General features: G+C 31.5%; 1 protein-coding gene across 1 annotated transcript in view; it reads right to left on the bottom strand.

Moving 5' to 3' along the window:
* Erbb4 (erb-b2 receptor tyrosine kinase 4) overlaps positions 1 to 15,692 on the bottom strand; it is a 699,449-nt gene that overhangs the window by 33,847 nt on the left and 649,910 nt on the right. The window contains exons 21-25 of the mRNA XM_071619435.1: positions 13,962 to 14,117; positions 11,778 to 11,853; positions 8,524 to 8,670; positions 6,356 to 6,453; positions 4,748 to 4,918 (exon numbers count right to left, since the gene is read on the bottom strand). Of these exons, the coding sequence (XP_071475536.1) occupies positions 4,748 to 4,918; positions 6,356 to 6,453; positions 8,524 to 8,670; positions 11,778 to 11,853; positions 13,962 to 14,117 (648 nt within the window). The remainder of the gene's footprint in view (positions 1 to 4,747; positions 4,919 to 6,355; positions 6,454 to 8,523; positions 8,671 to 11,777; positions 11,854 to 13,961; positions 14,118 to 15,692) is intronic.

Genomic DNA, 15,692 nt, shown 5'->3' with positions numbered 1-15,692 from the left:
CACAATAACATTCTTCATAGAAATAGAAATAGTAGACATGAAATTCATTTGGAAAAATAAGAGGCCCAGAATAGCAAAAGCAATCCTTAGCAAGAAAAGTGAAGCTGGATGCATCACAATATGAGACCTCAAATTATACTATAGAGCTATAGTAACAAAAAGGCATGGTATCAGCACCAAAATAAACATGTAGGCCAATGGTACAGAATAGAAGACACAGAGACAAACCCACATAAATACCATCTCATACTAGGCACAATAGTGCCAAAAACATACATTGGAGAAAAGATAGCCTTTTCAACAAATGGTGCTGGGAAAAGTGGAAATACATGTGTAGCAAAATGGAATTAAATCTCTATCTTTCATCCTGCACAAAACTTAACTTGAAGTAGATCAAGGACCTAGGAATTAGACAAGAAACCCTATGCCTAATAGAAGAAAAAGTAGGCCCAACTCTCGACCATATCATCTTAGGAAACAAATTCCTCAACAAAACTCTTAAAACACAAGAAATAAAATCAAGAATCAATAAATGGGATGGCATCAAGCTAAAAAGCTTCTTCATGGGAAAGGAAATCTAGAACATGAAGAGAGAGCCTATAGAATGGGAGAAAATCTTTGACACCTGCACCTCAGATAGAGCATTAATCTCCAGGATATACAAAGAGCTCAAAAAACTTAATACCAAAAAACCCCAAATAGTCCAATTAATAAATGGACTAAGGAACTGAGCAGATACTTGACCAAAAAAAAAAAAAAAAAATGACCAGTCAACAAAAATATGAAAAAAATGTTCAACATCATTAGTGATTAGAGAAATGTAAATCAAAACTAAACTAAGATTTCATCTCACTCCAGTCATAATGGTAATTATCAAGAATACAAGCAACAATAAATGTAGGCAAGGATGAGTGTGAAAAGGTACACTGATACATTGCTGATGGGACTGCAAATTGATACAACCACTATGGAAAGCACTATGGCAATTCCTCAGAAAAACTGGAATGGAACCACCATTTGACCCAGTTATCCCTTTCCTTGGTTTATACCCAAAGGATTTAAAATCAGCATACTACAGTAACACAGCCACATCAATATTTATAGCAGTTCAATTCACCATAGCTAAACTATGTGACCAACCTAAGTGCCCTTCAACGGATGAATGGATAAAGAAAATGTGGTACATATACACAATGGAATATTACTCAGCCAAATGTTTTCTCTAATATGCAGATGCTAATTCACAATGAGGGGTAGGGATTAGGGAAGAATAGAAGTACTTTGAATTAGACAAAGGGGAATGAAAGGAAGGGAGAGGGAATGGGAATAGGAAAGATAGTAGAATGAATCAGACATTACTATACTATGTGCATATATGATTACATGGCCAGTGTACTTCTACATCATGTACAAATAGAAGAATGAGAAATTATATTCCTTTTTGTATAACATATCCAAATACATTCTACTATCATGTATAACTAATTAGAACATTTTTTTAAAGAGAACTAACTACAGAGAACCATATATATACTTCCAACCAATCACTTCTAATTAGCCTGCCTACAGCTTCTCTAGACCTGAATCCTTTCCTATAACCCTACAAAGCTTTCCTACTTCTCTGCCTCTTAGCTTCTGCTAAAGTGCAAATGATGGTAGTTGATTCTTGCTATAGCAATGCTGAAGGCAGGTATTTTCATTTATTTCCACACTACTGAGAATCACCAACAGGTTCATCAAAGGGCAATTATGCTCACATATGCTAAAAAGTTAATCTTCACAACATTCTGTAAGAAATTTTTTTAAATCCCCATTTTATGGATGCAGAGAACTAAAGGTTGCAGTAGTTAAATAGCTCCTCATGTTTTCCTTTTTACATCATGGTAGAGTAAGTGTTTAGTATACATTATTTTGACAAAAAGTTCAAAATAATAGCAAAAACATGTTTAATGATAATGATATCAGCTATAATTTTAATAGGTGTTTTCTAGCATTATTTGCAATTACTTTCATCAACTTTCTTGACAAATATCATCAATGTATTTTGAATATACTCATAGCCTTAAAGTTACTACTTTTCAAAACACACATAAAATTTAGTTGATATTAGAACATATCAACAGAAATAGTTTTCTTGCCCAATTGTGATTACATCAACAGGTTTTTCACAGGTAATGAGTAGAAAACCTAATAAAAAAGTATGATTATTTATGATATATGATACTGACAAAAAATAAAATGTGGGTAATTCTAAAATGAAAGTAATATTTATTTGCCTGTCACTTAACAGAAACTGTGATTTTTAGAAGTTCATTGCATAACACTAACATCAGATAGATATCATATTGTCTATTTCAAAGTTGAAAAAACATTAACTAAAAGCTTCTAGACTGTGGGCAATAAGGTCTACATTTAAAAACTGAATTGTTATTTAGTTTTAGTCTACCAAACATACTTAAGAAACAATTGATCAAAATTTATGAGGTTCCCTTAGGAGATAATTTGGCCACCCAACCCCAAATTGAAGTAATTGTATCCTGAGTATAAAAATAACATAACTTAGTCTTAGAAAATTAAGGAGGAGGAATGATATTCATATAGATTAGAATTTGCCATAAAATTACATAAAGCCAGAAATTAAAAATTAGAACAATATAGATGACTCCTAAGAATTTTTAGTAACTGAAAAATATAATGATATTTAAGCACAATTCCTATACTGTGAACTGAAAAAGTAAAAAGAAATTTATAGATAATTTTGTTTAAATAAAGATGCAGAGTAAGAAAAGATGATTAGGGTCAAATAAGTCCTCCTATGACTTCTAGTTTATATTGTTAACTCTAGGTAACTCAAACTTATTTACTAAGAATTCCTGGCTTTGAGCATTATAAACTAAAATGAACAAAAACTTAGAACTTGAGAACTATAAGAAAAAAATTTCAGGTTCTCAAGAATTTCACTTTCACAAACTGTTTCCTTAAAATGTCACCAATGTATTAAAAAGCAATGAATTTTCCATCTTAAGTTATAAAAACAAGGGAATAATTTGGTCATTTTGCAAAGTACAGAAAGGAAAATATGTCTCCCTGATATATCTTAAAAATGCTCCTACCTATATAGAGAGTGATTTTCATTATATACCAGTGGATCAAATATTTAAAACTTTTACTAATCTGTTCTCCATCAGGCATGTGGTATAATTTTCAGCTTGGTCTACAATAACATATATTTTATAGAAAAGAAAAATTAATTGAGATTTTTTTAAATGGAGGCAGGAGGGTGAAAGGTTGAGGTACACATTTGATAAGAAAATCACTGAGGAATTTCTCAAATAAGACAACTCCCAGATTCTGGGGTTGAAGCCAAGATTAACAATCAAATCATGTAAATAAAGACATTCCAATCATTTTAAAGCCATAGAACAGTACAGTACAGGCAAGTAGCTTACATAGAATTCTGCTCTTCTAATGGGTAGCTGTGTAAACTAGACAAATCACCTAACTTTTCTGTGGCAAGTTTCCTCATTTGTAAGATAGGCGTAATAAAAATTGAACCTCTGGGTTGTTGTAAATGTTAAAAGGATTAACATTTATGTGTTGAGTAGTAAACAAAGGGCAAGCATTACTTTATTATTATTGCTGTCAATCTGAAAAATGCAAAGAACTTCATTTTAGAAAATTAACGGCAAGTTAAAAATTTCTTTATGCCTATGGTCAAGAAAAATGAGATACTATTTGGTTTTACAGCTATGATAATGTTCTGAGATGGAGGAGAAGATTAAGAGAATGAGTAGCTTCCTAGAAAAAAAAAAGTTAAGCATCATGTGGTTATCAGTGGAAGACACTGATTACAGAAATAAATTTACTGCTTCTTCATTCTCCATAATGGTCAATAAACACTTGATTACAGCATTTATCATGAAGTCCTCCACCTCTGTAGCTGTGTGACTCTTTAATTAGCCTGGACCCTCTTTGAAGGCAGAATTTATGTCAAAATTTTTTGACTCTCAAATGTGTACTAATGCTTCTTATGCAAAAGCACTTAATACATGTTGCATGAATGATAAATGAATTTTTAAAAATAAACAAATGAACAAACATGAATTTGATGACCCTTAGAGAAAAAAATGATATTCATACAAAGAGGAAGCCATATTGAAACACATGTAAATTATTTTCAGAAGCTTCTTCCAAAACTTAAGTCTGTCTTAGAAATGGTTCTGATATCCTCTAATATGAAGGATTTAGATCAAAGAATTGTAGTTTTCTGTGTATTTCAATTTGACAGAAAATATTTAATGCTTCCTAAATAAGTGAGAGTTATACTAGTATTACTTCTTGACCACTGAGTCACATCATTTTTTTAACAAAACAGTGTATTTGGTAAGAATTTGTATTATTTATATATATATATATAATATATATATATATATATATATATATTATATATATATATATAGTTTTATAAATTTGAATTGTCTTTTAAAAAATTAAGATCCGTTTTAAGTAACATGAGTAAAACTTTCCTTCTTTTGAAATTTTGAGGTATTTCAGAGTACACATTGAATTATCCATGCTTGTCTTCCAAAATTAACTATGCATATGGCAAGCATGGTACATCTTTGGTGGTATTGGTATGTCTTTAGAAATCAAAATTATTTTAGCTATCTAGTTATTTTGAAATTTTAGCACTTATAATATGTTCATATGATTTTACTTCTGAGACATGCATGTAATTGATTCTTACCCTATTTGAGTCAATTCTTGCTCTGGAAGTATAGATGGGGGGAGGGATGTTGAAAGCCTGGGGGACCAGGTATTCCTCAGCATCCATCATATCTTCCAAGTCCTCTTCATCCAAGAGATTCTGAAAGAACTTGCTGTCATTTGGACTGGGAAGCTTCATACGATCATCACCCTGAAAGAATTGCCCATCAGACACATAAAATACATGATCCTTCTCTTCATTTTAAATATGTGGTCTCTGTAGCAAATTTATGTAAGAGCCAAACAACTGTTGAAAAATCCATGTATACATTTCAGGAGATAATTCTTTGGCACAACTTCAGCCATAAAGAAGCCTATAATATGTTTAGGTATGACACTGTAAGGTAAATAAATTTAATACAAGAAGAATGTGATGAATGACATCAGAAAGGAATAAAACAGAATGCTATAGATGTTTTAGAGAGGCAAAATCCACTTCAGATCTGAGGCTAAGGGTTCTTTGTCAAGATGGTAGGTGGGCTGGACTTTAAGAATCAATAGTAAAGGGCAATCGATTTATCAATCTTAATTTTATGTAGTTAGTTTGATGCTGTACAGTTATTAGGATACAGAAGCTCTGTGATTTGTTATATGGTATGAACGATGGCCACAGGGTCAAAGTGGTAGCATTCCAAGTCACAGCACAAATGGCGAAGAGAATCAATGGGTATGGGAGAGACACCAAAACTCTTTTTATAGTGTCAAAAAACCCTTTCTTGTCACCATCTTTCTTTATTTTTTTTTTTATTTTTCAAAATTGTATGTTTTTTAATAAAAAATCAGTTCATAAAGGTTAATTTGGGGGAAAATAACTAGACATCATTAACTTTAAAGGGTGACTTTGATCTTAATGTAAGAGTATTGATAGGGAAATAAAGGCTCCTTTGTTTTAATAAGAAAATATAATTCAGTGTATCAAAGGTCCATTTGTTTATGTTTTGGGTGAAAAAATATCATAGATAAATTAGAATTTTTTAAATCATACAATCCATTTTTCCATCCACCCTACCCAGATAATTTGCTCTTGACTAAAGATTACAAAAGTATGTTTGTTGTTAAACATAAAATGATCTTTTGGTCTATTATTTAGTTCATATGTGCATCAAATTATTTGAATTGAGTTTTTTCTTGGATGCTGCATGTTTCTGCAAATATAAAAATATATTGTAAGACATTTTTCTAGGAAACTAAATGTTACTATATGTAAATTTTCGATTCATTTTTCTCTGATTAAAACAAAAATCCATCATCCTTTGATTCTATAAAGGAAAGATTACAATAATGACCATGAGTTATACAGAATACTAATAAAAAGCAGAGTGATAGAAGGTTTTTCTGAGGATAAAACCTTTTTACATATATGGGTTATCATAATCATTTGGCTGTTCAATAGCATTCATTAGAGCACTAGGGGAAGGCTCTGAGAGGTGAATCTGAGATCAGGTAAAGAGTTCTTTTGTATAAGTTGTTTCACACCATAACACACTTAATTAATGTTAGTGGTCTGGAGCACTAAAGTTGAGATTGTCATATTTTGCAGTGCATGTGCCAGGGGGATAGTCTTAAAAACAAAGTCAAGTGTACTAACCTGAATAACAAGATATCTTTGAGGATCTCGAGCCATCCTTGAAAATTCGGCAGCCAGCTCCTTAAATTTAGGTCTACTGTCAGCGTCAATCATCCAGCCTGGAAATTTACACACAATAAAAGTGTCAGATATCTATATTTGAAAAAAGCAGTGACATTTAAATTTTGTGAAAATATAGGCTAAAGTGTGAAAAATATTGTTTTAATAATAATGATCTGAAAAATGAAGGAGGCTAGTGAAAGAACTCAGTTCGCTGATACTCATCACTTACTGTCATATACTATAAAATATCAGATGAAATATTTAAAATTTTTATTTTCTTCTTAGAAAACAGAATGCAGACTAGCTATGAGAAGTTATGGAAAATCAGATTTTTGTTGTTGTTTTGGGTGTGGAGATAATTTTTTGAAACTTTGTTGATTATAGATGAGGTGATTGGAATATAATTTATCATTTTGTATCAGGAATGACAGGAGAGAAAACATTTGGTGCAATACTGATCACTGAACAGAGAGAGGAAAAGGGAACTGAAAGGAACTTTTGTGCCACTTTTTCCTGGTGGGGAAAAAGAAAGAATGTAAAGTATTGGTAATGTTTGTCCAACAATAATCATTAGCTTATCTTAGTACTAACCTTTCATGCATAAAAATACTATCAGCAGTTTCTAAGGTATACATTATTATTTAGCTAGGAGTCTAGATAAAATGGATCTTATCTTTCTAGATGCTATTTAGAGGATGATATGACAAGAATAAAAGCATCAGCTTTCCTTGATTTTTTTTTTTTTGTCAAATGATTCTCTTCTAAAGTATTAAAATTCCTGGGGTTGGGGGAGGTAAAATTCCCAGTAGAGTTTGCTTAATAAGGTAAAAATTTTGCCTAATTTTATATCATTTCATCAGAGTATCTAAATCATCTCCTATTCTGGTTATGGGATCAAATTATATAATGCTTGCATATTTTAATACTTTCTTCTCTGGACATTTACCAAGCCATGTTTGATTGATTAAAACTATAAAGACTGTTTCTCCTATTCTGGGGTTCAATTTTTATTCCTGTTCTGGGAATTCTTTGGGTATTGTTTTATGTATCATTGATGTCACCTACTTTTTTTCTTTCTTAACAAAACTCAAACACTGTACATTTTCTATATACTCATTTTAAAGAAATGCTTATTATTACTGAGATGTTCATGAAAAAAATATTTGTTTATGGAACTCTTAGAGCCACAAAAGGTTAACTTCACTGTGAGATATGTGGTCCTCTCTAAATATTGAGTAAATAGAACTGTGCTTAGAAAAAAAGGGCATGCTGACCTGAACTGTAAAGAACAGTTTTTATTTCTTGCCTCCCTGTCAGAATGCATCACGCATGTCATGAATATAAATTTGAGTAGACCTGGGTCCAAAGTCTCTTATTAATAAGGTGCTTATTCACCTTCACCAGTTGGTTCCTTTGCTAACACTGTGTATTTCAAAAGGGGAAAACCCCAGATTATGCAAGAGAGACTGTTCCTGTTAATCTCACTTAAATTAAGTCTGGAACTCCAGAGACTTCCCTAATTCTATTTAAATTAAGGGCCTAGACTTCCAGAACACATTTATAATACATATGTGTCTGGAGCATAGTAAGGGGAAAGAAAAGTAAGAGTTTGATGTAAACAAATGATCAAGTTGATGAAAATAAACATTCCTCATCATTTTAGCTGAATGTAGAGACATTTCTTCTACTTCCCACCCTACTTGGATAATTTGCTCTGACTAAAAAAACTGACAAACCTATTTCCATTTAATTCATTTTTTAAACTACCAGTTTCAAGCTTTCTTTGTTTAGATCATTAATTTTAGTCTGACATACTCCCTTAAAGATTACTAACATTAATGTTACCACTAACAACGTTGTAACTAATTATATTTCTTTATGGTAGGTAGTTCTGAAAATTATAAGATTTAAGAATAGTTAGAGTCATCTAACTTTGACTTCACAGTATGGAAGCATGATATTACTGTATATTAATAATTACAGCAAACAGGTGTTTACATGCTCCATCAGTGATTTTTCAACTGTTCTGTTCTCCAATACAGAGAAACATTATACTCTAGTATACTCTCTACTATTATTTTATTAAGAACAGTGATAATGACTATAAAATTATTTCACACTCTTACATTTGACCATGACCATGTAAACGTCAATGGTGCAGATGGGAGGTTGAGGCAAACGTTCTCCTTTTTCTAATAAATCAGGAATTTCTCGAGTTGGAATTCCATCATAGGGTTTCCCTCCAAAGGTCATCAGTTCCCATATAGTGACTCCTAAATTGGAGATAAAATTCTTCCATAAGCATACTGACAACATAATTCAAACAAACAAGCAAAATGTCAAGTGGCAAAAGAATGCTCCTTAAAGGTCAATCAAAAGAAAGTTAAAGAAGGTTCCTCAGATTCCCGCATTTACTAAGTGCTAAAATCTTTGTGGGAGAATTTGATTCTTTTATTATTGTTTCGGAATTTTTAATGTTAATGCATAGTAGAGGTGATTTAGAGTTGATGTCAGAGTGTAGAATCTATTCCCGTTTCTACTGATAAATAATGCTAATGTTTGCTGACCCAAGCTATGTTACAGCCCAGAATACAATTTATTTATTGTATAAATATGTGTTCAGCTCATCAAATAAAAATGTTTTCAGGAAAAAATTGAAATTGATTTTTAAATCTCAAAATTTAGCCCTTTTCTATAAAAGCCTTAACAGTTAGTTAAGCAAAGATTTTAGAATAATTTTCTTATGCCACAGTAAAGACCTGTGGCTCACCTTTTCATTAACAAAGAAAAAAAGTAGAATAAAGCATATTAAGTCATTTATCACATAAGAACCAAAATGCAGGGATCAATTCATATGTAAGATATAATACTTAAAAAGTGGGCATCCAAAAAATGGAAAGTAATCAAGAATAGTTTATTCTTTGCATAATGAAATTACTTTCTTGAGCCACTGTAAACACTGATTCCTCTGGAAAAAAAAAATACTAAAAGCATTCAAACAACCTGTTTTGATAACAATAGTAATTCTGATTCAGGCAATAATATGTATACTAAAGAACTCTTTCTTATGATATAATAAACAACCACATACTTAAAGTTACATTTTTCTTAGGGATAAAGATTTTTAAATTGTAAATAGGTGGGCACAATAATATTACAACCTGAGTTTGATTGATGCATACAGACAGATACATTTTAAAAATCCATTAGGTAAGGCTATGTTTTCTTCTCTGCTGCCAACTAGAATGAATGGTTGTATATTTCTAGTTAGTCATACTCATATAATATGCATTTAATGATTACATTTTATTAACTCAGGTAGGCAGTTATAAAATTCAGAACAGATACTCTCACATCTCTATCAGAACTTACAACAAAAGCAAACTGCACAGCAATTACAAATAAAAATATATAATTGACAGAAGCATATATACAAACATAAAAGCTGAAACTCAAACCCCCACTTATAAGAACAATCCAATCCTTTCTTGGTAGAGTGATGACAAAATAAGTGTTAAATAAGGATAGCTTCATGGAAAAGAACAATCTCAGAAAAATTCAATCAGAAACAGCTTAAAAACATATACTGCAGCTCCATCACCTGAAGATATATATATCATCATAGCTGATGCACATTTTTATAAATATAAAGATGCAGCCAGTGATAATTTCCCATAAAGGTGTACTATAAACAAGATTATGTAGCTTTCTCTGCCTTTTATGCCTTTTGCAATCACTTATGATATATCATAAGAATCTTAAAGTGCCTGATGAATATGTATTGACGATCTGGGCTGTGTTTCATAATAGAATACTGTATCTCCACTTCTTCATTTTTACTAAACAACATGAGATTTTTAGAAACATAACGTGCAGAAAACTAGTACAGCCCAAGTAACAGGATTTTCTTCAAAGACACATTTTATTATTAAAATTATGATAGTTCTGCCAACATTTTTTGTTGGCTTATTTTAATATCATTTAAAATTATCACATCTAATTCATGGAAAAGAAAGTACATAAAGAAAAGAAATAGAAAAAAGCCTATATGTATATTATACTAATATACATAAGAACATACATAAATCTTCTGTGATACATAATTTATAAATCTATCCAGATCATGTATTTATGCTATCATGTAATACATAAGTAATAATCTGTATGCTAATCTGCATTATATAAAATGTCTATCATATATGTGATAGATTTGCTTTTCTATCTATCACTTGCAGTTAAGCAGCACGTCTACTAAATTTTGCCAGGCTTTTCTCTTATATTTGCCTAAACTTCAAACACACATTTATACTTCTAAGAAAAGTAGAATATGTGCAGTCTTTTTGAAATTTACATACTTTCTATGGCATACACAGGGGAGACACATTTTATTGAAATGTCTTAAGTAGTTTTTTAGGAATAATGAATTTATTTTCTACAGAAGAGTCGTGAGTTCTTTAGTAATTAAATGGTCTAAATATTTTATTTTTAATGAAAACTTAAAAGTAAGCTTAAATTTGAATAAAACAAATTGTACCAGATCTTTAAATCCCACCATTACACTTTTCATTTAAATAGGCATTTTGGTGCTTTTTATTTTAAATAAATGCTATTTTTTATGTCATATTCAAACTCAGAAAAGTCCTTAACTCTTGCTAAGTGATAAGCAGACCAAGTTGTAAGGAGCCAGATAGATGCTGAAGAGCTCATCATAACCACTGAGTTAAACACAATGAAAGAAATGTTCTAATTATAAATATCAATCTTTACGAATTCATATTATTCACTCTATAATGTTTCTATTACTCCAAAAGTTGTTTGTAAATTAAAACTGAAGTTGCAATTAGAAGTCTTCTCTCTTACCTCTATTTTCAGTAATTGTTAATTGTTATGACCATAATCTCTAAATTTTCTACCATAGAACAGAAATTCCCATAGCAAAAAGGAAAACAAAAAGCTGTCATTGTTTTTATTTTGTCCTTCAACATTCTTTGCATTCAGAATTATATTTTCAAAGAATTGTTGAAAATTAACACCATGAGATTCTGTGAAATTATCCCTAAACTAAAATTGGCCGAGTTTTGTTTTTGTATTTGTTTTCAGTAAAAATGATCAGACAGTTGCTACCAAACCAGAGCTGATGGCAGAGATATCAACATTTTCCATTTTAGAAGACCATGAAATTAAAAAATAAAAAAAATAAAAAGTACTCTTTACAGTATTTTTCTTTTGCATTTTTAAATAAGTTAATTTCTTTAGGAAATGAGGCCTATAAATAGATAGTTTTAACACAATAAAATACTTTGACTTAGGATATTTTACATGAACTGAATGTATTTATTTTTGGCTTAAAAACCTTAATTCATAAGGAAGATTTATTTACCATAGCTCCAAACGTCACTCTGGTGGGTGAATTTTCTATAATGTATACACTCTAGTGCCATCCATTTAATTGGCATCTGTAAAGAAATAAGAAGTGAAAGTTTTATATAAAAATGCAGTTTATATACATACTAAATCTGAAGCTCTGAACTTGATCAATTATATTCTTTGTGTGTTTATAGATATAAATTTTAAAAGGTTATTTTTCAAGATAGTGAGAAAAATGGATTGAAATTTACAAAGTGAATTAATTCAAAGATTCTGTGAAATTGTCCCTAAAGTATTGTACTTATTTTTTTAAAGAAAAGCTTCATATACAGGTTTAAATATGAGGTAACCCCCGAAAGCTCATGTGTCAGTCAATGCAAAAGTGTTTAGAGATGAAATAATTGGGTTATAAGACCCTTAACATAATCAGTGTGTTAATCCACTGATTTAGGCAATAAATCAAGGATTAATTGGATGGTAACTGAAGGCTGGTAGAGTGTGGCTAGAGAGAGTGGGTCCCTAGGGCATGTCTTTGTGGTTTATATTTTGTCCCTGTTGAGCAGAGTGCGTGGTCTCTCTCTCTCTCTCTCTCTCTCTTCTTCCTTCCTGGTGCCATGTTCCCAGGTGCTTTCCTCTGCCACATGCATCCACCATGATTTTCTGCCTCATGTCAGGCCCCAAGAAATGGAGTCAGTCTCCTATGAATTGAGACCTCTGTAACCACAAGCTCCCAACTAAACTTTTCCTCCTTGTAATTGTTCTTGTTAGATCTTTGGTCACAGCAATGAACAAAGCTGACTAAAACATATAATAAAAAAGTAAAATAATAAAATAGGGACAACTTTCTTATTAGTTATGAGTTAAAGTTAAAATAAGTTTCTTATTTTAAGAAAATATCTTATAAGTTATGAGTTCATATTATGACCCACATACCAAATCCAACCACTAATATGTGTGCTTCTTAAAAATGTGTCCATGTTATATTTTTTCTTAAAAAATGGGATGTCTTACATTTTCAATTATCCCTTTTTACTCCAGACATAATTTGAGCTAGGAATATAATGAATCCTTTCTACACTTACCTCTTCCTCTCTTATGTAAGTCGGTCACTAAATTGTTTAAAATCATGAATTTCAAAGTTAGCTTTGCTTTGTTCCCCAGCAAATGACCTCCCTTGTCTGGGTTAGCCAGTACTGAAAATCTGTACCGTTTCAAAACAGGAACTAGTATATTAAAAAAAACAAAAAAGTGAGAGGATCAGCACAAATCCATCATCACTACAAGAAAAACAACTCAACCCACATACCCTGCTGTTGATGGGTCAGCAGAATGCATTTCAACCTGAAGGGCAGCATTATATGTCTGGGAATATAATTAGATTCTATGGAATAAAGACAAACACTTCTACTTCGCAGTTGAAAGCTTAAAACTAAATAGGCCTTTGAAATCATGAGGTTGGCTGCTCACCAAGGTGACATCAAGGTAACTCCATGACAGAATCATGGTATTCAGTGAAAGGGAACAGGAGACACATTGAAAATGATTTCCCTATGGGCAAGGAGTTAACTGAGTTTATGGACTACAGACATTGTGTTAAGGAAGTAAGTTTAAATCACAGGTGGCTTGATAAAGACTTAATGGTTACCAGGCATTTAAAGCTGTAATGAATCTTGCTTTAGACAAATCTTACAGCTGTATGTTCTTAAGACAAGTGAAGTCATGTGATTTATAGACTTTTTCTCCTGTGCAATCTTGTAGTGAACTTCAAAGTTGAGGTCCCAAACTACTGCAATTTGGTAGTGAAAAGTCAAAATATGTTCTTAAAATCAAGGAAAGCCAGATAAACCTCAAAACGGAAGAGTCTTTTTTTTTTTCTCTTCTATTTCACCTTTTGATAAGATTTGAATGTAGCAGGCATATAAGCATTTAGGGTAAAAAAAAAATCAACGTTAAGCACTTGGAAGCCTATCATTGCAAAATATTTATATTTTTGGATTTATATTTTTTATATTTTTGGAAAAAAATATATATATATATTTGACCCAGAGCAGGAATAATGACAAGTGATAGAACTGGGTTATAATCTCCTAAATCTCAGGCTAACTGGTTTCTTCCTAAAAAACATAAATAAATAAAAGAAGATAAAAGGATACCATACTGTATTTTCAATCAATATTGTTTTAAAAAAGATATCTACCTTTCCTCCATCAGCATTATATTCTTTTTCATCTCCTTCCAAGAGTCTGGCTAATCCAAAATCTGTGATTTTCACATGGTTTGGCGATTTCACTAACACATTGCGAGCTGCCAAGTCCCGATGAACAAGCCGTCTTTCTTCTAGGTACATCATTCCCTGAAAAACATCAAAATCCACTAAGACGGTTAGTTAACGCCCAGCTTTTTCCATATTCTAAGAAGGAATCTCAGCATTTAATTGAAAGTGTTTCTTTTTTTTTTAAAGTGAAATCAGTATTCTGAAATATTTTCACAATTAAAGAAAACTTTGGGGAGCGGAGCAGCTATCTTTTTGCCTTTCCTCCTAAAGTCGTCTAAAGTAAACTGAATCATCTGACCATGAACTGAATGTCAGATTGTTCTCCTCAGAGACCAGATACCCGTTTGCAATCCCTTCATTTTTGAGGTGTGTAGGTGTCTTAGCAGGTCAGCTCACATATACTTATACTGACCCACATATTCCTCACCATTTTTTCTCCATAGCTTCAGCTTAATGTCATTTTGCCTTGCACACTCACTCAAAACAAATACATCTCTCAATAATTTTTAAAAATATTTCATTTGGGCCTTAATGGTTCCAGAATCTCCATTACAGATTCTATTAAGGCTGAAGAATGATATTATTCTTATTATGAATGCACAGGATGAAGTATACCCTTGGGGTCTTGAAAGCATATAATTTTTTAAAAAGCTTCTCTGACATTAGTTGTTATTATAAGAACCCACAGGTTGAATTACACAGCTCATAAAGAATCACAATTAGACTTTAACATGTTATCTTCAAAACCTTAGAAAGAAATCAAAAATAAAATCCATTGCTGATTGCTAACAAGATATAATAGCTGACTCCCCCATACATACACATGTTATTTATATAAAGTATATATTAATATCTATGTGAATTCATAAAAGTAGTGATCCATACTAGTAATAATTAGTTTATTAATTGTACCTCAGTGGTGGGGAGACTTAGAGCTATTAAACACTACTCTTAATTAAAAATTTCATGTAAAAGCAAGACATTCAACTCAGAGGCATAGCTTAGATTAGAGTGAATGTACTTTTATTGAAGTATTAAGGAAAATTCTATAGTCAACAATTTCATTGTCAAAAAAGTCATCATTCACAAATAGATGAGAATTATACAATGGTTGAAGCATACTCTCATGCCAATTGCAAATCAATGCGGTTGGCGGTTAACATTACAACTGTAGGACTTTGAAGGATTAATGGTTTCTGATACCAAAACAAAAGCTGTGGAAAACACACACATAAATCACATAGGTCAAAAAATTATGAACCGTATACCTGATGCAGTGTAAAGAGAAGATTGCTTCAAACAGCATCATGGACCAAACTCCATATAAATGCCCATTAAATACAACTGGTGGAGATGGAGATGCCACCTGCTATGGGCCAATCAGTCAACAGTTAGGTGACATCATATGTATTAGTGTTTTCTGAAATCAACCCACAAATGATATTTATGGCATTATTGCCCTCTTTCCTACATAGTACTTTCTCTTTGAGTATACCCCATTGAAAATTCCTAAAATAAGGTGAATCTGAGCATATATAACCCTTATATGACTCAGAATCAAAAATAAATAAATCTATCACTTAGGAGATAGAGTATTTTTATGTCCCCCTAAATTATTTGTCCCTTTAAGAAATGTTAACAAAACATCCATCA

The sequence above is a fragment of the Marmota flaviventris genome, chromosome 11 (genome assembly GCF_047511675.1).
Source record: "Marmota flaviventris isolate mMarFla1 chromosome 11, mMarFla1.hap1, whole genome shotgun sequence".
NCBI classification, from domain to species: Eukaryota; Metazoa; Chordata; class Mammalia; order Rodentia; family Sciuridae; genus Marmota; species Marmota flaviventris.
This window is presented reverse-complemented; position numbering and strand designations above follow the sequence as displayed.